The following is a 25,339-nucleotide window of genomic DNA, read 5'->3' as shown; positions in this document are numbered from 1 at the left end:
AAACATAAAAGCAGATTTTAATTCAATGAAAGAATTTTAGAGATGCCAAAAATGAATCTAGCTGTCTTACAAGTAGAAAACTCTCTTTAAGTAAAACACTCAACCTGTGGGTAGATAACTAGAAACCTGAACTTAATCAAAAACTTTCAAAAATTGAGATAATTCCCAAGGATTTATATAAGTGCATCACCTATGATTCTATGAGATCAAGATCATAACAATATTTATGTACTGATTCTAACAGGGCTCACATTAGCTATTTTATCACAAACAGTATCTCAATTCATAGAAATCCATTTTGACTCTAAGAGTTACAGGTAACTTTAAAGATAATTTTATTTTAATAAGCATCTTCACTCTTTTGAATGAAAAGGAGTGGAGGGCTGTGGTGGGAGGGAAAGGGAGATCAAGGAATTTGGAATCAGATCACCCTCAATGAGAATTGCCGAGTAACTGTATGCCTTGGGACAAATTATTCAGCTCCTCTGAGTTTTAATTTTATAACAAAAATATCAGGCTATCACACGGAATTTATGAAAATGTTTAGTAAAACTATAAAATAAGAATACAGCATCCTCTGTTAAATCCTACCCACTCTTTTATTGCTTCCTTTAAAGTTACCTTTTCCACATACTAGGAGATTTTCTATGCCGATGTGATTTTGTGTTTGGGTACCACACCCAGCTGTGTTAAGGCCTTTCTCCTGGCCTATGCTTGGGGATCACGCCTGGCGGGGCTCAGGGGTCCACAGCCAGTGCCACGAATCAAACCAGAGTCAACACGTGAAAGACAAGTGTCTTAGCATTGTATAGTATTTTCCCCACTCCTCAAAAATAATTTTCATGTCCAAAACAGAACACACATTGCCTGTCTATGAATAAGATCAGATTTTTAATTTCCCAATTACAGGAGAACATGAGCTTGAACCAGTATGGTTGTAGTCAATAAGTCTGATCAGGAGAAATGGGGCTGACAAATAAGCAATTAACTGGTTTAAACTATTATTAAGAGTTTACATTTATTAAAAAGTACACATCCTTATTGGTACAAGTCCAAACACAAAGTAACTTCTCGAATTCCTATCCCATTGCATCCATTCATGCATTCAAGGACCCGCCCATGACCATTCAGACAATACTGCCCCGTAGAAGTCTCCACCCTCAAGCCTATCTCAGGAAAATTTATCTGATTTGGGCATCACTGTTCAAGTCTAATGTCACTCCTCTGAAGCCATTCTGTAGGTCCCAGGGAAGACTGTGACTCTCCCTAAAGGATTAATGGCTAAAGGCTCAATTTTGCCATTAATAACAACTATTTTCCTGTGCATCTAGAATCTTACCCCTCCCCCCACACTCTGCCTCCCCCACTAGGCTATAAGCTGACATCTCAGGGGATCGCCTATCCTCCCTGCATTCCACTTTATTCTTATCCATTCCAAACATATAGCATACTGCTTATCAAGACAAAGGTAATCAAAATATAGTTAACAAAAACCTCTAGGCTCCCTTGATACAACTGGAACTGTAAGAAAGGGAAAAGTTCCAAAAGATTAAGAGAAAAATTAAGAGAAAATTAAGGATCTTCATTCTAATTCTAAACTCAAATCCCAAATCAGGAATGTGCAAACTGTCAGGGCAAGAAGAGACCATACCAAAGGTAAGCACTCAAACACACCAAACTCAGATTCAGTATGAGTTAGAACCCAGTACGGTTCCCTGAGCCCTGCCAAGAATGATCACTGAGCAGAGAGCCAGGAACACCGCCAGGTGTGGCCCCCCCCCCCAAAAAAAAAATTTTTTAAAAAAGAGAGTGAAAGGCTGTCATGAATTCAACAGACATTACTTTTCACAACAAAAGTTGCGTGATTTAAAGAATAGGTAAAACTAATCTATACTATGAGAAATACGGATAGCAGTTTTAACTTTGGAGAGCGATGGATGAGAGTTTTTGGGAAACTAAAAATATTCTCTTTTTTTTAGCCGGTCACCAAATGTTAAGTTCCATTATAAAACATCATAATATATGCAGCTTTTTTTTAAAATTAGTATTGTATTATATATTTTATAGAGTAGAAACATATTTTCACTGTTTTGAAAAAAATGTTAAATCACAACTAATGAAATCCTTAAGGAACTTCTAAATTTTTTCCTCATAATTAAAAAAAAAAAGGTAAATTCAGAGGCTAGAGCGATGGTACAAGGGGGTAAAGTATTTGCCTTGGGTTCAAACCAGGGTTTGATACCTGGCACCACATATGATCCCCTGAGCACCACCAGGAGTGATCCCTAAGCCCTGAGCCAGGAGGAAGCCCTGAGCACCACCAGGTGAGACCCAAAAACCAAAAATAAAGTAAAAATAAACACAATTAGTAAATTCAAATTTAAATTATTGCATAAAATTTCTGCCATTAAATACTGTTGGTCACTGCCTTTTCTACCACATTCTACATATTTCTATCCTGTTTTAAGGGTCTAAAAGAACTAAATATTACCTGATGTAAAAACAATGAGAAATATTTTTAAATATACTTTTATATGTAGCAAAATGTGAAATAAAAAAATAACAAAAATATTTTTAAGTAAATTCTAAGAAACTGGGAGTTTAGTAGTAGTTCCTTCATTGTGGCTGACATTAATGACACGACCAGGGTGACTTGCAAAAATAATCCTCACTCACCACATGAGTTCAATAAAATTCTGAGTTCTCATATGATCTTGATTTAGTTTAAACACTACATTGAGTATTTTATGTGTGGTATTTTGTTTACAGCATCTAACATCTAATTTTAATGGATTTGGTATTCATTCTTTTGATTTTAGAGCTGCAAAGAATGGATAATTTACATTCTATTTATTTTTTAAAAATACCATTTTAAAACACTATTTTAGACCAATATACTTCTATATTGGTGACCACCAGAAACTCAAGAGGCAAAGAGAAGTGACTACTAACAGGTACAGAGCTTCTGGGGTGGGGGTGGGGGTTAGTGGGAATAATAAAATACTTCTGGAAATGACAGCAGTGAGGGCATCTAACTGTGAATACTAAAATCTAATTATACCATTTTGAGTAAAAAGCATCACATGAGACTACACTCTAAAGCTCTCAGAAAAACTAAATATAAAATAAAGCAACATACTTCCATAAAGCAAAGAAAAAGTAACACTGAAATAAAGTAGAAGGGATCTAACTACATAAAATCAAATCATATCCAAATATTAGCTCATACTTTTAGTGATCTCATATCTTTAATATTTAATTGGAATATTTTAGATGTCAGCAGAACTATTATTAATCACATTTTATATTTATTCTTTATAAAGCTTACAATGTCTAAAATAAGCCTGGTTTATTTAACTATATGATTAAACTATATGATTATTTCCAAAATAATTAATTCACCTCATAGATATTGACTTTTTACTTTTTACGAAGCTTTCAAGTATTTTTGACAACAAATTGCACTGAATTACTCACAAATTTTGGTGTTACTGATAATTTTAAAAACTACTAACTAAAAATTAAAGTATTTACAGAGCTAATGAAGTTTATATCAACATAGAGAACAGAAATATCCCAAGAGATTTAATAGATAAGAATATAAAAGCTGAAAAAAAAAGAATATAAAAGCTGGACCAAATGAAAACTACTAGCTGTATGCAAATGAAAAATTCAAAAGTTAATCTCTACATACATACTAAACGGCATTAAGAAAGTGGGTAACTAAGATAAAAGTTAAACTTGCTGAGAGACAATATTTAATAATTCTATTTTATAAAGAAACTGGTTTCAAGATATAAACTGCCATTTTCTTTTTAATATTCTGGATCATGGTGAAATCTCATTAAAATATAAGTATTTAAAAATTTTATGTCTAAAGTTATATATTAATTGAAATTTTTATAAAGCAAATAATTCATAGGAATTGATGACTATTATCTGTAAGGTTTACTTTTTTCACAGACAAATGGAAAACACTCCCCATAAACATCCTTATGTTTATTAGGGTTAGAAAGCAAAGATATATTGTATATGTTTGTAATTAAGATCATCTAAACTATAAAATAAAGATATATTTCACTAGAATATAATTTTACATGTTTAAACAAGTATTTCATCAATATAGTAAAACTTTGTTTTCAACCTTCAAGAAGATATAACTAATAATTATTGATTTTCTTTCTATAAATGTCTTTTAAGGAAATATGACCTGCAATTATAGAATATCAATCGTGAGCAATAATGAGAGTTAAAATCGGTTTCTTCCTAAATGGAGTGACAAAACAAAGACAAGTCAAATATTCTAAATCTTAATTATGCATCTACGTTTCTCTATGGGTAGGAGCACGCATGAAATTGTAATTGTAGACTACTGATATTACTATGCGACTTTTTTAAAAGATCCTCGTATATTCTCAAAAAGAAGACAAGAATAAAAGGCAGGGTGAGAGGGTACTTCTTTGCAGTTCTTAATTACAAGGTAAAGCAGAAACATTTTACTGTAATTCTAACATGGATAAAATTTACTATGTAAATAACAGCTATTAATACTACAAATGATACCATGATTAAAATTATTACAGTTTCTCAGTAAGAGACAATATAACTTCAAATGTTTTTCTGAGGTTTTACACGAAACTAAGATACTAGCATAACACAGTACCACTTGGCTTTATCCCCTAGATAAGTAAAAATCAACATTATTTACATTTTATGTAATACTTACCAGAATGCAGGGAGTTTCAGAAGTTTGCCATAAAGAGCAGTGCTGAAGGAAGGAATAATCGAAACAGGTAAGCAGTGAGATCCCCTGCAATCCAAAGAAGTCAGTCCTGCCTGGAAACCAAATATCTGAAAGAAAAAGAAAAGATCCAAATGTTCAGAGACAAAGTTTTAATAAGCACAGGATGAAATACGTCAGTTTCAATTTGCTCTTCAACAGCTGCACATTAAATATGTTCCAAAGATTTTTTCCACTTCCCAAAAGTCAACTTTTTCTTTTATTCAATCTGACACTAACTAAATCCAAATTAAGAGATTTAAATGTATATTTATTTCATACTCCTGAAGAAGACTGAACCTTAAATCTCATCACTTATATATGCATCTTTAATGTAGCACAGTATCTGTTAAAATGCACATTTTATATTAAACAATTTACAGCATTCTTCTATTTTATACTAACTTTATTAAATTAAACATATTTTATGACTAAAAGAATATTAACTACAAGAAACAATCTTAGTATTTTGCTTCCAACTTAAACACAGCATACCCATACAAAAAGGATATGCAAATCTATCCTAAAATATTATGTCTTTTTCCCTTTCGTTCGTAAAAATAATTGTAGGATTGATGTTTTCAGCCCAGGAAATTCGGTTCATGTCACAAATTACTCTTCATATGTTTATAGTTAAGACAAAAAGATCACTCAAAAATTTCATAGCGTTCTCTGAAATCCTTGAACATTGTATTTTGCCTTAATAGGAACAATATAAAGTCACATTTTACACCAAAGTTTACAGAGAAATAAATAATTAATAAATATATTTCTGCTCTACTTGTTTCCAATAAGGTAACAGATAAGCATCTCGCACTGAAAATACTAAACAGAGGGATACTAAAGAGTTACTGCTTTGCAAAAATATGCAGAAACAGCTTAACCCTAAGCATTACCCATCACAGTGTCTTCTATTCCTCGATGTAACAAAATGACTTTCCTAAGTGTGGGATTCATAGTTACTTCTAAATTCTACAGTGACACGTTAATAATTTCCCATTAATTTACAGAACAAAGTACTTTCATTTGATGAAGATAGATGATCAATTTCTTAGAAATTAGTTACTTCATAAAGCTAATACTATGCTCCCATCATTCCTCAAACTGACAACAACAAATCCTTTCTTCTTAATTCAGTTTTCAACAAACAAAATAATCCTCTGGAAATAATAGAATTTCTTATTTCCAGAGAAAACTGTATTTAAAAGTAACTACCCTATCAAATGTCACTGAAATTATATTAATACATCTATTAATTTCTATGTCTCACAATCAGCAAAGGGATAACAAACAGTATTAAGAAAAAATGTTTCTAATAACTAAATGATCAACCTTAAAAATTAAGATATTCCATGTTCACGCTCTTTTGAAGATTTTTTTTTTTGAGTAACACTGAATGGAAAGAGCTTTGGACACTGTACAACTTCTGCATTTCATGTTTTCTCTGAAAGGTCAGTACTTAAAGATTTCTGACACTTGTAATTATTAATGCACCTAGTATAAAAATAAAAATCTTTTCAAAATCTTATCTAATCTGCAAACATTTTCTAGAAAATAAAGGCAGTATTTTATCACATTGGATTGTCTATATCCACTGAAGCTCTCCAGTCACTTTCTAATGCCCTATAAAATGACCCAGCAGTACACTCAGACTTATCATTAACTAAACTCAAATGGAAATTGGGTGAGAAGGAGATCCCCTGCTGGTTGTTTGCAGAACTGCAAAGGACTAGGACAAAAATGCCTTAAATTTTTTTAAAGCTACTAGTATGTTGTTCAGAGATGATTCTTACAGAACAGCAACGCAAATATAATTTAGGATGGAAGAGTTAGTAACAAGCATATAAAATTCACTTCAAAATAAAAAATTCTGAACTCCATTTTAAATTGTAAGATACATTTATACCATAATACAATAACAAGATAGATTTACAACAGGTTTAAAAAGTAACTTGTCAATAACCCTTGACTAGGAATACAAAAACAAAACCACTATAAATTGTGGTTGCCTGACCCAAAATCAATTCATATATTAAAAGAGAACAAATATGGAACGTTGCAAAAATAATAAAAGAATTTAAGAAAAATACATCTACTAATAAACATTTTTGCTGAAGGAAATACCATCTTGAATAAGATTTACAAATTAGAGAGAAGTATTCCGTGCACTGCCACCTCTTAAAAGCTAATTAGAAAACAAAAAATAAGTACATCATCTATATTTAACATATATAACACAAATGTTTTTGAGTCAACAGGTTTTTTAAATCGCTGTAAAATTAGAAACATTCAATTTTTCTTTTCTTTAAATAAAAATTAACAGAATAAATCAGGATTTGCAATGGTAAAAAACAACATAAAGCACACATAGCTGTAATTGACTAAGCAGACAGTATTTGTGATAAAAAAAAAAAACTGTCTTGTAAAGGAACAAAACAATCAAGCATTACTGTTATGTCTGAAGTTAATCTGTACAGGACAGCACATTAGAACATATAAAAACTTAAGAACGATTGATTATAACTAGAATTCTACAGAATAAGGAATAAGGAAGGGAAAGTCTTTCAGAAAAAAAGATGAAATTTGCTCCAGTAAATTTAAAACTAGAATTTCAGAGTGAAAACTGTTCAAAGAAAGTAAATGAATTATTTCACATATGGGAAAAATGAAGTCCAAGAAAGAGAGCGAGTTGTTCAAAATCAGAGATGGTTGGAACACCATCAAGATGATGCGTCACTCGATCTGGCTCATTTCATTGTTTCCTGCGAATCTTTCTGGAGAGGTGGTGGCAGAGGGTCTCCCCGCTGGTGCTGGGGGCAACCAGGGCTATGCCAGGCAGTGCCAAGGAGCAGATGCAACGCTCTGTGCACGCCACAAAGGCGCTCCAGCTTCTGTGATTTTACTGTTTCTCAGACGGAAATTTCACTCTGGTCTGCTTCCACCCTCCACTGCCTCAATTCAAAACAGTGTAGTTGGTTCTCCAAATATTCTTACTACAAACCAAAAACTACCAATCTTTCTCACCATCACCCACCCGACATCCATTAGTGAAGTTTCATTTCTTACATTTGGTCAGAAAATAACTTGAAATTCAGTTTTTCTTTTCTTTAAATAAAAATTAACAGAATAAATCAGGATTTGCAATAGTAAAAAACAAACAACATAAAGCACACATAGCTGTAATTGACTAAGCAGACAGTATTTGTGATAAAAAAAAAAAACTATCTTGTAAAGGAACAAAACAATCAAGCATTACTGTTATGTCTGAAGTTAATCTGTACAGAACAGCAACGTCAGAACATATAAAAACTTAAGAATAACTGAAAGACTGCCTTTAGAAGGCTACTTTTTTCATCACATCATTCCTTAACATCCTCTAAATCTAATTTCTATTAATATACATTTAAACAAGAATTCCAGATTAAAGCTGATACTTGTTCTTCTCTTATGATGAATTTCCCTTGATTCTTTATACCAAGACGTGAGTAACGAAATTAATAACTCATTGTTTATTACCAAGACTTGAATAAGAAAATTAATAACTCATTGTTTATTATTAATCATATAGCAATCTAATAAAATACTGCCATGCTGTCACATAGACTCTTAAAAGAACACTCTTCAAAAAAAAATGATGAATGCTTATAACTCAACAAGTAACTAAATTTTAAGGCAGGCAAAGACATGGATAGTCATATTTTTCCAAATATGATTTACAATGTTAATTACATGGGCTGGAGTGATAGCACAGCGGGTAGGGCGTTCGCTTTACAAGCGGCCAACATGGCCGACCCGAGTTCGATTCCTCCGCCCCTCTCGGAGAGCCCGGCAAGCTACCGAGAGTATTCGATATGCCAGACACAGTAACAACAAAGTCTCCAATGGAGACGTTACTGGGCCCGCTCGAGCAAATCGACGATCAACGGGAGGGCCTTTTTTTTTTTTTTTTTTTTTTTTATGATTTACAAAAGCCATGGCCAATAAGAAGGGGGAAAAATATTTAACATCAACACTGCTAGTCACTGTGAATCAAAATCAAGAGATATCATTTCATGGTCACTAAAATCAAAAGCAAGACAACTGCTGTTGGAGAAGAAATCAACGAAAATCTCGCTCATTCACTACCAGCAGGACAGTAGAACACGGCAATCCCTGTAGGAACAAAAGTTAAGCAGATCCCAAAAAATATTAAAACTAGAGCTGTTGGGGCCAGTGAGATAGTACAGATGGTAAGGTGCGTGGCTTGCATGCAGCTGAATTCAGGGTAGATCACTGGCACCACAAATGGTCCCCAACCTGTGCAAGGAGTGATCTCTGAGCAGAGAGCCTGGAGTAAACCCTAACCAGAGGCAGATGTGCCCAAGAAAAAGTTAAAATAGAGTTATTTTATGACCAGATCAATCCATACCTAAGTACTGATCCAATACAACCTGTGCTCATAGAAAAAATCTATGCATGAGCATTCACGAAGCTCCATTAATAAATGGATATGCAAAATAATGCCATACAAAGGAAACCTATTATTCGGCCATTAAAGAAGTAACATAAATTCTACAACACTGATGAAGAAGAGTCTTCAAAAATTATGCTAAGTGAAAGTAGCCAGCGTCTCAGAAGAACGCACATTGTATCTTCACTATGAAATTTTGAGAATGTGCAAATATATGGAGAAAGTAACAAGGACTAACTCTGGAATAATGCTAAGCTGTACGGGGCTTTTTGAGGGGTGATAAAAATATTCTGTTATTAGTAGTGATGGTTGTACAAAGTACAAAAGTACAAAACCCCAATCATATTTATTCTTTAAAAGGGAAAATTATAGAATATAAATTATGTTAACTTATTATTTTTTAAAGACTTTCAACACAGCTAAAGTCCTAATCATGACCTTTGCACTAACTCAACTGGATCCCCAAATCACACTTAGAACACCAACATCTACTTTCAGGAGTGCAGAATGCCTATTTGTTACACATTTATAAATCTTTTTATACCTATGAACAATCTTTAGTATTTATAAGTGGCATCAGATAGCATATACCACTGTCACATTCCCACCAAAAATTATGTTGTACGGGGTATGGTGCCACCAGCAAGTCAATCTATACCTGTGAGGTGAGTGCATCAGCACCTGATGGCACCTTAAGACTTCCAGATACCCCAAAATTGCAAAGGGTATGGTGCTGACAGCAGATCAATCTGTACATGTGAGGCAAGTACATCAGCACCTGATGGCACGTTCAGACTTCCAGATACCCCAAAATTGCTGCTGTGCCATTGGTCAGACTCCAAAAACCTGGAGCAAAGTTTACCAAGAAAGTAAACGGCCAAAAGTTAGGTATATGGGAAACACACCCACAAACCACCTCCGGCTCAGCTATACAATTGGAGACATGGCCTCTCCGGTTCCTGATCGAACTGCTTAATGGCCATAATCCCAGAGACTCAGAAACAAATCTCTAAACCCAACGGCTTTTAGCAGAAATGCGTCCAGTCCCTGGAGTAGGTTACCGGTGCTGGGCCATCCCAGATGGGAATAGGTTTCGTGCCTTGGCCTGTTCCCTCTGGCGGCCCGGTAGCCGCCATCCTCCAAGGGCACTGGACAGTCAGGTTCGGGCCCGCAGTGATGAGACATGAGGGGCCTCATGGGATGGGGGTGGAGCCGGCCCTTTCCTCCACCCAAACGAGACCCTGAGTCACCAGCCACGAACGACCTCTATGGCTCCTGATCAAGCTGCTTAATAGCCACAATCCCAGAGACTCAGAAACAAATCTCGAAATCCAGAGGCTTTTGGCAGAAATGCGTCTGGAACCCGCAGTAGGCTACTGTCGCTCGGCCACCTCAGGGGGGGAAGAGTGCTGTCCACTTGGCTAATATTTGGTGTTATTAAAACAACGTCATCAGCAAAGCGGAGGTGGTGTAGTTGCCGACCATCTATCTTCACTCCCATTCCTTCCCATTCCAGTAGTTACATGATATTCTCGAGGGTGGCACTGAAGAGTTTTGGTGAAATGGTATCACCTTGCCGACCCCCTCTCTTGACATCCATGATCACTTCTTTGTAGAATGATGAGATCCTGGTAGTGAATCCGCAATACAGCTCACGGAGAATCTTGATGTATTGGGCTTGAATGCCCTGGGTGGCTAGGGCTTCGATGACCGCTTCCGTCTCAACAGAATCAAAGGCCTTCTTTAAATCAATGAACGTTAGACAGAGTGTCATCTTGAACTCCCGAGAAACCTCAGTGAGCTTGGTTATCGTGTGGATATGGTCGATGGTGCTAATTCCTTTGCGGAACCCGGCTTACTCGCATGGTTGTCCTTCATCTAGTGTTCTGCCACTCCTATTCAGGATGACTCGAGTAAACAGCTTGTAGATGACATACAATAGGCAGATTGGGAGATAGTTGCCAATGTCGTGTATGTCTCCCTTCTTGTTCAGTATTACGGTCCTGCTGGTTTTCCATTGGGACGGAACCTTGCATTCAGACAGGTAGCATGTGAAGAGCCGAGCCAGCATATTGATGAGTGCTGACAGCAGGTTCTTCAGGTGTTCAGGTCTGACCTTGTCTGGGCCGGGTGCTGTTCATTTCTTAACCGACAAAATGGCGTGTTGGATTTCAGAAGGGAGAACATTGGGAATGACATATCCATCCTGCAGAATTTGGTATGTGGGCAGGTGGACATGACTATCAAAGAAATCTGAGTAGAAATCATAGGTAATCTTCTCCATTGCTCTTCTGGAAGATGTGATAGATCCATCAGGACATCGGAGGGCAGTCATCTTGGTCTGTAGTTGGTGAAGGACAGGTGGGCGTTACGAATGCTTTTCCTAGTTTCTGCCGCATCTACCAGCACTGCTGCTCTTCTCTCTTTAAGGTCTTCTTTGACTGCTTCTCTGCACTGCTTTGCGAGCTCGGACGTTCGCTTGTGGTTGCCTGAGACACGCGCCAAGCCACGTTGGTGAATAAGCTTAAGAGTTTTCGAAGTCAGGCTTTTTTTTTTTGTGGTTATCTCTCTCTTGGCATTCCTCACACAATCATGGAGGTGTTGAACCAGTCAATCGTATTCCTCGTCAATGTTGTCAATGACGGAATCTTCCCATGTTGCTGCAACAGAGCCAAAGAGTTGGTGGTCGTTCTGGGAGTTCTCTTCTTAATCTTTGCATTCCTTTCTCCCCGCTCTGTGAAGTAGAATTTTGCACAAAGGAGACAGTGGTCCAATCCCGTTTGGAATTTTGGGATAACAGTGACATTAGTCAGGCAAAACTGTTGACTGAATATGATGTGGTCAATTTCGTTGTGGAACCGTCCACCGGGAGACTCCCATGTCCAACATTTAGATTCAGCCTTTTGGAACTGTGAGTTACCATGGAAGGTCTTGGTTGACATGATGAACTCAGACAGTCTATCACGCTGTTCATTCCATTCTAGGCCATGGGCCCCAATGTGGAGCTCTTCGGCTGATCTTCTCAGTCCTATCTTGCCATTAAAATCAACGACAATGATCTTGTAGAAGGTGTGATCTTCTTTATAGAACTTCTCCAGCTCTATGTAGAACTTCTCAATTTCTCCTTCATTATAACAATGGGTCTCATTCCCCTGACCCTGAATACAGCAACATTGAGAAGGATGTGGAAGGAAAGGCTGATAAAATCTCAAGGCCGAACTAGGCTGCCAAAATGAAGAAAGACGAAAATGACTGTCTATACTTTCAATGCACGTATGCTGGCATCGGATGCATCCATCAAGGACCTGATGGTACAAGCGCAGAAGATCAACCCGAATCAAACGATTACACTTGAATAGATGTGGCTCACTGCCGGCAGCTTCTATCTTCGTTGTCTACACACCAACATCCAATACCATACAATATGGTTATTTCAAACATGTTTTGCAGTATGTTAGATAATAGACCCAAAACATAATGAAAGAATGAGTTTAGCAAGTCAAAGAGGACTTGGTAAGACATGAAAATTTGATCTTTACACATTTACCATAACTCACATTAATAAATTTTATCACATGAAATGGAAATGACATTATTCCATCATATAGTCAGTACATAAAATTTATCTATACAAAATTAAAACTTGAACATTTGAGTATAATTTAAAATTACTTAAGTGTCTATATACCAAACATATATGAAATACAAACTTAAATCTTATAACTTTAATATTTTAACATAACTGTAAAATACAAATCTGGAAACTTTCTCAAAGATAACTTTAATCACTCCACATAACATAAACTATTATAAACTTCGAAACTAAATAGCTCATTTTGAGTCTGCTCCAAATAGCCATAAAATTAAGTAATTTATTACGTGCAATTATAACGCCAAGAACTAAAAGATTTGAGTCTCCCAAAGCCACACAGATACTAAAGAAGGAAAATTCATTTTACAGACCTTAAGGTAGCAGTGTGCATAGCAGTAATGAAGCAGATTATCAGAAGGCTGAGTAAGACTGCTGACCACGTGCACTAACTGTTCAGCATACATTGGCACAGAATGCTCCAGATTAATTTTATCCACTACTATCTGAATGGCTGGCAAAGGACGAAGAGCTTGGAAGTTTGTAGTATTCATGAAGTTACTTGAACTCTGGAAAATAAAAGGGTGCACTCTGTATTTTAGGAGTAGAACAGTGACTGATAAATAATGACAAGCTTTAAGTTAGCATCATCATTTTAGAAAATATGCCTTTAGATGAAACTCTCTTTACCATAATCAATAAAGACACCTTACATATTTTTATGTCCCAGATTCAAATAATAAGTTCTTTATTGCAAAAATGATCACTGCTCTTTGAGCGAATGACTTTCATTTTTTTTTCCATTAACTCGAACAGTGTCTCAGGGCCACGGAGATAAAACAGCAGGGACAGCACCACATATGATTCCCCAGCACTACCAGGAGTGATTCCTGAGCCCAGACCAGGAGTAAGCCCTGAGTACAGCTGGGCGTGGCCCCAAAACAAACACAAACAACATCAGTAAAAATTCAAAACAAAACTAGAACAGTGTCTCCATGACTCATTTCGTTGAGGTTTTTGTATGTTTTCTGTTGCCAAGCTGTCATATATGCAAAGTGAAGGTATTTTCTACCCTTTGGGGATGGCGGCCACATTCAGCAATGCTCAGGAGATACTCATGCCAGTGCTAACTAGACCACACAGCACTGTGCAGAGGACCAGAGCTAGCACTCCCGAGTACAAAGCAAGCATTCCAGTCCTTTGAGTTATCTCCCAATCTTGAACTTATTTACTTGAGCTCAAACATCCCCTGAGAACTTCCTAGACAACTGAGATCCATTTACATTTTATCTCCTTTCCCTTTATTCACATTTAATTAGCTAAAGAACTACGCACATTGCGCCAAAGAGGGTAAAAGAAGCTAATAATAACAACTAATAAAATACTCTAAAAAGGGTAAAAGAAGCATTTGTCCTGTACAGTCTACAGGACAGGAACAAAAATTATCCTTTTTTTTTTTTTTTGGCTTTTTAAGTCACACCCAGAGATGCATGGGGGTTACTCCTGGCTCATGCACTCAGGAATCACTCCTGGCAGTGCTTGGGGGACCATATGGAATTCTGGGAATCGAACCCAGGTCGGCCGCGTGCAAGGCAAACGCCGTACCACTACTATACTATCACTCCAGTCCCAAATTTATCCATGTTTTTTATACCAAAAGGACACATGCTCAAGACTCACAAGTTCTAAGAATCTGAAGATGAGTTTGGTATTTTCAGAGTTATGGAACTTTTCCAAGCTTCTGGATAAATTCAGGTATATTTCAAGCTGAGTACGACCCCTGGTTTGCAAAGAACTTTTTCCTATTCCATAACTCTCTACCTTAAAAATACCGTATCTGTGGTTCTCTTCAGGAAAAGCATCACCTCACATTCAAAACTATATGAAAACCTATGGGAGAAGCAGTTTCATGGTGTGATTTTTGTCTGCCTTTCACTGTCAACAATTGGATGGAAGTACTGGCATTCAGCAGACCTCATCTAAAAAGAGTAATAATACTCCGAAAACCAATAGTGGGAGTTGGGGAGATAACTCAGGGGTGGAGGCGTGTGGGGAACCTAAATTCAATCCCTGGCACCATGTAACCCTTCACCAAGCATGGCTGTGATAATCTTGGATGCCCCTGAGCGAATGTGGCCCTATTAGTCCCGGTACCACTGGGCCCCAAAGAGATGGCCACACTGGAGAGGACAGCTAGGACTGCTGCCATACAACTCACCAGAATGTGGTTGCTTCAATAAAATTCGTTGTCTTAACCTGATCATGAATTCTTTGATTAATCACCTTTCTCATTCAATACTATCACAATAACAAATACGTACACATGATAAAATAAGTGACCACGAAATATACCTTCTCTCCCATAATGACAGGAAGTAAATGATCCAGCAAGTTGAATTCAGCCATGAAAATAGTGCAGGTGCTTTTGAGGAGGGTGACACTTGTATGTCGAGTAGGAATATACTCTTCCAAAGCTGCCACATCTTCAGGATTCAGTATTGTTTCATTTTCATTCTTAACATCTGAAATAAAAGTGATAAAATGGTGAAGAATTACTTTTCTTAAACCATTTTAAAACTGAGGTCAGAGAAATAGCACAGAAATAGCACAGAAGGTAAGGTGCATTCTTGCATTTGTCTGGCCCATGTTTGATTCCTAGCCCACATCTGGTACCTCACACGGCTTCAAAGTGACCCTTACACATAAACGCAGGAGTAGACCATGAGCACTACTCAAGCGTGGCCAAAAAACAAAATAAAAATTCTCTTAAATCAATTCCCTAAATTTTAAGGTCAAATTTTAGTTTTTGGAAATCAGATAATATAGTTTTACCTTTAATAAATAGAACTCTAGAATGCTAATGTGTACTCTCTGATATAATGAAATTTATGTTTTTAAGTCACTGTCACTGTCCTCCTGTTGTTCATCGATTTGCTCGAGCGGGCCCAGTAACATCTCCATTGGAGACTTTGTTGTTACTGTGTTTGGCATATCAAATACATCACGAGTAGTTTGCCAGGCTCTGCCGTGCGGGCGAGATACTCTCGGTAGCTTGCCGGGCTCTCCGAGAGGGGCGGAGGAATCGAACTCCGGTCGGCCATGTTGGCTGCGTGCAAGGCAAACACCCTACCGCTGTGCAATGGACAACGTGTCTGACTATGGATCAGAAGATGTTTTTAAGTATTTTAAACAAATTATTCATCTCTTTCATTGAAAAATAATTATTCAGTTCATAACATGTCTACTGAGATCATGAAAAACCAAAGCAGATCAGAAATATTTCCCACAGATATGACAAACATTTTTTAAATTATTAACTCCAAAAAATAATATTCAATGAAACAAACATAAATACCTTGAAGCAGCAGAAGACTGAATAGCCAACTGGCCAAAAATCATTACCATACACCAGAAAACAACATGAGAAACCAAAAATCTACAAATTAAGTTTAAATGTGATAATATCATATACCCATCAGAATGGATAAATTTTTAAACTAGTCTAAAATTTTGAAACTAGTCTAAAAACACTAGAATCTCCTGCCCCCGCACCTGGCTGTCCTCGTCAGGGCCCCTTGGAGGTGGGCAGGTTGAGTTTCCCTCCCCACCCTGAGCAGAGCCCCGGCAGCCAAAGACCTCCAGAACAAGCCACAACCATGCTGAGACCACTCTCCACACACATGAAGGAAGCGGCAGAGTTAAAAAGGCATGCAGATCCCAGGGCTGAGATCTCCAAGCCTGCTTGGATCGGGGCTGAGCATCCTCCACCCAGATCCTCCATCTTCCAGTAGGCAGGGGCGACACCCACCAACTGGGCCCCCAGCACCGTGTAATCCCATCAACGGCCAAGACCCAGAGACTATAAAACCCAGCTACCAGAAGCGTGTGGCCACATTCGTGGCTGCACAACATCTTATTATCTCATTCCTACTTTGGACAACCTGGCAGGCTACCGAATGTAACCTGCCCACATGGTAGAGTCTGGCAAACTCCCCGTGGTGTACCTAATATGCCAAATAACAGTAACAATGATGATTCATTCTCCTAACTCTGAAAGAGCCTTGAATATGGCACTTTTTAAAATCTCAGGGCTACGGCGAATAGACATTACTGGTGCCTGCTCAAGGCAATCAACAAAACAACAGGATGATCGTGATCGTGATCATCTAAAAATACTAAATGTTGGGAGGGTGAGGAGTAATAGCTCAAATGAGGGAAGTGCAGGCTCTTCAAACTCGAGGCCCCACATTCAGTGCCCAACACTGCATGGTCCTCCTGAGCACCACGGCCTCCTCAGCACCAGTTTACCTGCTGCCTCCAGCAAAAATGGAATTTGACTCAGATAAATGCCAGGTGGTATCTGAGCACTTCGAGGGTGGTCCTAGAGTCCCTAACACGGCCAGGCCAGGCAGCATTTTGCCAGTCCAAGAACCTAAAATTCAGACAGGACATCTGTGGGTCAAGAAGAACCAGGAGTAGCACCTGGGTTCATTAGCACGTCAGGGAGGCCCAAAAATTAAAATACAAAAATACCAAGTGTTTGCAAGCTCAGAGACCAAAATCAACAAACTTTTTCTATGCAGAAACAAATCTAAAACTTTTTAGACACTGTGGGCTATATCTATCACAATTTCTCAAATCTACCACAGATATACAAAGGCAGCTAGAGAACATACATCACTGAATCAACACAACTATGCCACAATAAATCTTTACATATGAAAATATAACATTAAATTTCACATAATGTTCACGCTTAGAAAAATGTTTTCTAATCATTTTTAAAAAGTGAATTCTAAAATAACATTCAAAGAAAAACATCTATTCTTCTCAAAGTTTCACAAAATTGAGAATGACCTCTCTCACAGGCAGGACATGAAGATACACAGGAGGGAGATAACAAATGGACAAAGACAGCAGTGCCTGAGAACTGGCCTGCAGGGCTGAGCTGGCCTAACTCCACTGTGGGTGCAACACAGTAACCAACTGCCCCGAAGTACTGATTCTTGTTCTTTTAGCAACACAACCCTCTAAATTTGAGTTAGGTGTGGAAATGTCATCGAGTGTTGGTAAACAGAATGAGACGTATAATTAAATGAAAGTATATAGCTACCATTTTCTCTTGTTCTTCTTCCTATTTACTTAGATATTTTAATCTACTAACTGGTACTTTTACATTAGAAAAATTATTTCTTTGGGGGGAATGGGAGAATATGAATAAGAATTTTAACTTCTCTAGGATAAATGACAGAAGTACAGTTGCTGGGCTATCTAGTAGCTGAATACTTTATTTTAGAAGAACTGACAGACTGTTTAAAGTGATTATAAAATTTTTCATTTCCCATATATGAATAAGAAGTTCAACTGCTTCCCATCCTCCCAGCATTGTGTAGCCAAGTGTTTACTTTGGTCATTTAGTTATGCTACCATTGACAGCACTTAAAACAGTACCTGGCATCAAGTGAGATCTCAGGCCAGGCACAGTGAATGAATGCATGAGCGTGCCACTTACCATGCATGCAGTACTGCCATGTGCTTTTACATGCACAAGTCTTGGGCACTAAGCCCTACTGGCACATCACTTTAAACAACAATATATTTGCTATGAGAAAAGCAAATCTATTTCTAAAATAACAGAAGCTAGGAGAATAGCTTACACCTGTCTCGAGCAACAATCTGGGTCTAAAATACAGCACTGGCCCACTAAACTAGCTCAAAGGCCTGGAGGCTCACACTTTGCATGCTGAAACCCAGGTTCTATCTTTCACAACCATCTGAACCCAAAGCCTCATCTGGAGCAGGTCTGTGTGCATGGCAGCTGGAGCAGCCATGAGTACCACAGGCACAGCCCCCGACTCAAGTAACTGAAAGCAGAAGGCTGACAGCGTGCTAGCACACCGTCCAAGACCTAGGTTCCTGGCTGCTTTCATCCTGGGGGATTAAATGGCAGCTGCAGCTCTGTTATCACTATTTCCCAGGCAGAAGAAATAGAAAAAGAAAAAGAAATGGCCTTGAGATTTCGGTTTTCATTGAAGGGAAGAGGGAGGGGTGAGAGATCACCCTGGCAATGCTCAGGGGACCAACCAGTACCATAGATCGATCCAATGTAGGGCTCCCACATGCAAAACATGACCCCGGTCCTCTGAGTCATCACCTGGGCCCCAGAAGATATTTCACTTCCTTTGAAGTCTTGACCCAAAAAATTCACATGAAGCTCTGCCAACCAGACCAAGAGCCATACCTAGTCATCTAACTATACCAGGGAAGTTTTGTCTTTGTTATTGCACAAAAATGTGTACTAGTCTGAGACTAGAAAACAGGGCACAATTTAACCATCTCTATCACAATAATTAAACCCATGATAGAAATAGGAAAAAGATCAAAAACTCAAACAATAGTACAATTCAACTGAATTCTTTACTATCCTATGTTCCTTTATTTTCTACGATGTCCTACTCCAAGGTGCTGTTACATTTTAAAAAAAAAAATTATTTTCTAAAATTGAGATAATCAAATCTCTAAACCATGTAGAAGAAAAAGCAAAAATTTTATTAAAAATACCTACAGTCAAGTGCATTCTCATGTCTGATGCTTTGGATTACTTAAGTGAAAAATAAAATCATATTTCTTAAGTACATACTCATGAAAGTTATCAAAAAGGTATGTATTGGGGCCAGAGACAAAGTATAGTGGGTAAGGCACTAGCCTTGCATGTGCCCAACCCTGGTTCAATTCCTGGCACAATATATAGACTCAGGAGTCCCCACAGAGTGGTCCCCGAGCACAGAACCAGGAGTAAGCCCTAGAGCACTGCACTGCCAAGTATAGCCCATAAACAAACTGGTATGTTGTGAATAGTAATGAAACTCAAGGTGCCTAAAGTTGGGGGGGGGGTCTAATAAGGACCAAGGAGATAGCTCATAGAGCTGGGACGCCTGCCTTGCACGGGGAAGGCCCTGAGTTGGATTTCCAGCACCACACAGCTCCTCACACACCGCCACATGTAGTTCAGTCAGCCCTCAGTCCTGCTGGGACCAACAATGAACTGTCCATACAAACTGACCGATGACCCCAGGTCCCTCAGTATTGCTTGGCAAGACCTCCCTTCCCCCTACGACTCTATTCCCTGCACCCCCAAAAAAAGATATGGCAGCAAAATACCAGCAAAGACTTAAGCATATTCCTTCTAATTATTAGCCTCTCTATAATTCCACATATGATTTTTATAACAACTGAATATATAAAAATTGGGCAAAAAAGCTAGCGAAGTTAGCAAAATGGGATAACCTATCATTCATATCAATTGGCAAGAAAGTCCAAATTAAACCAAAACAAACCTGGTCTTAGTCTGCTGTATGGTTCATATTCGTGTTCCAAAGCACAAACAATCATTTTCAAAATCCGATGGACTGCACTGCTATCCAAACGAAAATCAAGAGGACCGATAACAAGGCTTTTAGTAGACTTCTCATGAACTGTTCCCAAATCTTCGCTTTTCCCTGGAGAAAAGTCCTGTAAGTTTGCAGAACCTACAAAAGATTAAATTTTACAGTAAAGCGTTAGTCACACCCCGCATTTTATTATTACTCCTCTCTCATTCTTTTAGTTTAGAGCTTAGTGCTTTAAACCAGTTCTGTCACCTAAATGCACAGAAACTGGTACATGATTTTCTCTTCACATACAAGAAAATATACCAACAGAGGGTATGATGTCGCCAGCAGGTCAATCTGTACATGTGAGGCTAGTGCATCAGCAGCCTGATGGCACCATCAGACTTTCAGATACCCCGCTGCTGTGCCTTTGGCCAGACCCCAAAAACTTGGAGCAAAGTTTACCAAGAAAGTAATGACCAAAAGTTAGGTATGTGGGAGACAAACCCACAAACCACCTCCGGCTCAGCTATATAATTGGACGCATGGCCTCTCTGGTTCCTGATCGAACTGCTTAATGGCCATGATCCCAGAGACTCAGAGACGAATCTCGGAACCCAAAGGCTTTTGGCAGAAATGCGTCCTGTTCCTGCAGTAGGTTACTGGTGCTGGGCCACTCCAGGTGGGAATAGGTTTCGTGCTTTGGCCTGTTCCCCTTGGCGGCCCGGTGACCGCCATCCTCCAGAGGCCACTGGACAGTCGGGTTTGGGCCTGCAGTGACGAGACACATGGGGCCTTACCAGATGGGGGTGTAACCGGTCCTTTCCTCCCCACCCCAATGAGACCCCAAGTCACTGTCTACAAACGGCCTCTCTGGCTCCTGATCAAGCTGATTAATGGCCATGATACCAGAGACTCAGAAACAAATTTCGAAACCCCGTGGCTTTTGGCAGAAATGCATCTGGACCACATACAAGGTGACCGCCACCTCAGAGTTTATTGGAAAGCCAGGTATGAGCCAGCAGTGATGGGGCAACTGCAGTCTCATGGGAAGGGGGACGGTACTGGCTAGTCCTTCACTCCCTACCGAGGTCACGAGTTGCCCCCCACAAGCAGCTCTCTGGCACAGCCATGGCTCCAGAGGCAAAAGAACTTAATCCAGAGCCTGGCAGCTTGCGGCAGAAAAGTGAATGGACCATACGTTAAACTCCAGTGCCATGCCTCCCCGGGAGGGAAAGAGTGTTGCTCCACTCCGCCCTTCCCCCCTCCACCCCGGCAGCAAGGTGGCCACCACTTCAGATCTTATAGGAAAGCTAGGTATGAGCTGGTGGTGACAGAGCAACTGCAGTCTCACGGGAAGCGGAACAGTACCAGCTCATCCTTCACGCCCTACCGAGGTCACGAGTTGCTCCCCCCTCCCCCCAAGCAGCTCTCCGGCACAGCCATAACACCAGACGCACAGAAACCAATCTCGTAATTATCTGGCTCTTTGCAGAAATCCCAAATTGCAGCCACATGACATTATATGATTCTCATAACCAGCTATCAAAAACAAAGTATTTCACAATGCCTTTTCAGCAATTCTGATTGTTGGGGGGGGGGGGGGGGAATTCTAAACAATAATGGTGCATCTTTTGTCGAAATAATGAATGTAATCAATGTAGAGAAGAGTTAAGTAGAAATCATCTGCCTCACAGGCATTGGGAGGGGTGGGAGGGGGGCATACTGGGGTTCTTGGTAGTGAAAAATGATTACTGGTGAAGGGAGAGGTGTTTGATCATTGTATGACCGAGACTTAAACCTGAAAGCTTAGTAACTTTTCCCACAGTGATTCAACACATAAATATAAGAAAAATAAATAAAATTATGAAAAAAAAAAGTAAGATGGAGTTCATGCCCAATTCAATCTGATATGCCAACGAGCACAGGGAGTAAATTTTAGGCCCTGTATATGGCTGGCCTTGCTTAAGTCCCCTGCACTGCATACGGGCCTGAGCATGGTCAACTGCAGACCCCTAGAAGCCCATAGTCCCCATACTACAGGCACCAGGCAGCCCTGCATCCTTGGCCCTTGCACCCTTGGCCCCAATGGCCAAGAATCACAGAGGAGCCCTCACCTCATATCAATCCCCACCCCCAAAAAGCCTGATTTAACAAGAACAGTCACTACTACTGTCCATTTTCTTTTTAATTTTTATTAGTGAGACACCATGAGGTACAGTTGTAGACTTACAAACTTTCATGCTTGGGTTTCAGTTATACAATGATCAAGTACCCATCCCTCCACCGGTGCTCATTCTCTACCACCAATGATCCCAGTAACCCTTCCACCCCCCCCCCCAACCTATCCCCCTCACCCCGCCCCGCCTCTGTGGCAGAGCATTCCCTTTTGCTCTCTCTTTCCTTTAGAGTGTTGTGGTTTGCAATAGAGGTACTGCGTGGCCATGGTGTTCGGTCTATAGTCTACTTTCAGCACACATGGCTCTTCTTCTAATTAATATATAGCCAGTGCGAGTAGATGAGGGTTTCTCAGTATCTCAAGGAAAGCTAGAGGCACCACCTGATTTTTATACTGACTTGAAGAAAATGAATCTTCCCCGTCTCTGAAGAGGAAATCTGAAAGTTATCAAAACAACTCCACTCTTGTGCTATCCTTGGGCAAAGAATCTACCTTCACTTGTGAAAAAATCTACGTCCCTAACTAGGTTCTTTCACGAGTGATCCACCTGTTTTCTTTCCCCATGGTTCTCACTAAAGTTTGTCAACATTTATCTTATAACTTTAAATTTTGGGTATAAAACTCATAACTTTAAAGGAGAAAGACTGTTTCAGGGCTACCCAAGAAACTAGAAAACTAATCCTTAAGTAGAATCATTAACAATCAAGTTATATCAACATGTAACAATTGCTCGAACTGGCCCAGTAACGTCTCCATTGGAGACTTTGTTGTTACTGTGTCTGGCATATTGAATACGTCATGGGGAGCTTGCCAGGCTCTGCCGTGCGGACGAGATGCTCTCGGTAGCTTGCCGGGCTCTCCGAGAGGGGCGGAGGAATCGAACTCGGGTCGGCCATGTTGGCTGCGTGCAAGGCAAACGCCCTACCGCTGTGCTATCGCAATATATCAACAATACAAAAAAAGCAATCAACTGTAATGCTTCTCTTTCATCCTTTCCTCAATCCAATAACGGAGCTGATCAAATTTTATCTTTAGGGGCAGGAACAATAGCATAGCATGAAGAGAATTTCCTTTGTACACAGCCAAGCCAGGTTCAATCCTCAATACCCTATATGGTTCCCAGACTCCACCAGAAAGAAATGACCACTGACTACAGAATCTAGATTGACCCCCCAAATTTTTTTAATATAAATCTCATCTTTATATTTCAAAAAATCTTCCTGTTGTAGATAACATTTTCAGCCACTGACTTAAGGTTTAGAAAAGCATTTGAAATGATGTCTAATTATTATGGAGCAAGGAATGGGCAAAGGCATCATTTTGATAGTGTCATGGTACTGGAATTTTCAGGGTGGGTATATGAATCTTACAAGTGAGGTGTCCTCCCAAAATTTTGGAGTACTGCAAACCAATAATAAATCTAAAAAATTTAATGTTTTAAGAATTACATTCACAAGATTATATTTTTTTAAAAAAAGTACAACTAAAAGCGTACCAGACAAAGAGCAAGTTATTCAGAAACAGGCTTTGTTTCTGGTAAGAAAAAGCAGACACAGAAGAGAGAATTCAGTACCTTTGCTACTGGTGCTCTCCATTGTGTACAGGTAATCCATATAAAAGGCACCAAACCTCTGCATTCCGGCTACCTCAGTGTATGCCTCCTGCAACAAAGCAAACAAAACATCAGAAGAAACATTTTGTTTTCCACCAACCCAGCAGTGCTCCTGGCAGGGCTCAAGATCATATAGGGTGCCAGAGAATGCACAGAGGTCAGCCCGGTAAAAAGCAAACGCTCTACCTTCTGTACTATCACTCCAGCCCTAGAAGAATCTTTTGAATTTTCAGTTTAAAATCCGATAGGTCAAAAAATCAAATACACATCCTTACATAGAATATGTATGAACTCGAAAGTTTTTTTTTCAAAAGATATTTTGAAACAGCAAAAGTTATCCAAAAAATTCTATTCTAACAATAATGATACCCGTACTATAAAACACACAAAAGGACACTGGTAACTTTACTAGATGTTGTGATCACTTTATCAATAAAGTCTGGTTACTGAATATCTATAATGGCAGATGGTACAACCTTAACTTTCATGACCATCAGAAAAACTGTCTAATAATGTATATTCTCAAACATATCTTAAAGTATTTTGTTACGTTTACATAAAGCAGTTCAAACACTAAAAACATACCAAAACATTTTGAACGTATGCTAATTAATGTTCAATACTAATTTCCTGACCTTCGATTAAAAAATTAAATCTAGGGGACAGAGCAACAGTACAGCAGAAAGGGAACTTGCCTTAACATGGTCAACCAGGCGTCTTAGATTATATCCCCAGCATCCCATATGATCCCAGACCCCACCAAGAGTGATACTTGAGCGTAGAATTAGGAGTAAGCCCTGAGCACTGCAGGGTATGACCCAAAAAACATTTTTTTGAAAAGTAAATCTACAGTGAAAGACTTGATTAGTGAATTACCTATTCCATTCTTCAGGCAATTTTTTGAATTTTTTAATTTCTTCCATTCACTGTATCACTGTATCACTGTCATCCCAATGTTCGTTGATTTACTCGAGCAAGCACCAGTAACTTCTCTATTCGTCCCAGCTCTGAGATTTTAGCAGCCTTTTCTTTCTTTCTTTATTTATTTTTTTTTACTTTTTTATTTTTAGTGAAACACCATGAGGTACAGTTGTAGATTTACAATTTTTTGTGCTTGGGTTTCGATTATACAATGATCAAATACCCATCCCTCCACCAGTGCCCATTTTCCACCACCATGGATAATATCCCTCCCACCCCCATCCCTCCCATCTCACCCTGCCTCTGTGGCAGGGCATTCCCTTTTGTTCTCTCTCTCCTATTGGGTGTTGTGGTCTTAGCAGCCTTTTCTTACTCATCCTTCCCAATAATTGGAGACTCTTTCAGGGTCAGGGGAATGAGACCTGTTATAGTTACGGG

The 25,339-nt window shown here is 38.9% G+C and overlaps 1 protein-coding gene across 5 annotated transcripts in view; it reads right to left on the bottom strand.

Annotated features, from left to right (window-relative positions):
- The window catches only part of VPS13B (vacuolar protein sorting 13 homolog B), a 667,453-nt gene that overhangs the window by 583,131 nt on the left and 58,983 nt on the right, over positions 1–25,339 (bottom strand). For all 5 annotated transcript variants that reach the window (XR_008793959.1, XM_056124953.1, XM_056124949.1 and 2 more), the window contains exons 11-15: positions 23,942–24,029; positions 20,157–20,348; positions 15,172–15,341; positions 13,194–13,388; positions 4,727–4,851 (exon numbers count right to left, since the gene is read on the bottom strand). Coding sequence is in view for 4 of the 5 variants with exons in the window: in XM_056124953.1 (XP_055980928.1) it covers positions 4,727–4,851; positions 13,194–13,388; positions 15,172–15,341; positions 20,157–20,348; positions 23,942–24,029 (770 nt within the window). In the remaining variant the exon portion in view is untranslated. The remainder of the gene's footprint in view (positions 1–4,726; positions 4,852–13,193; positions 13,389–15,171; positions 15,342–20,156; positions 20,349–23,941; positions 24,030–25,339) is intronic.

Source organism: Sorex fumeus, unplaced genomic scaffold (assembly GCF_029834395.1).
Source record: "Sorex fumeus unplaced genomic scaffold, SorFum_2.1 ptg000053l, whole genome shotgun sequence".
Lineage (NCBI taxonomy): Eukaryota > Metazoa > Chordata > Mammalia > Eulipotyphla > Soricidae > Sorex > Sorex fumeus.
Note: the sequence above shows the minus strand (reverse complement) of the source record. Positions and strands in the feature narration are given on the sequence as shown.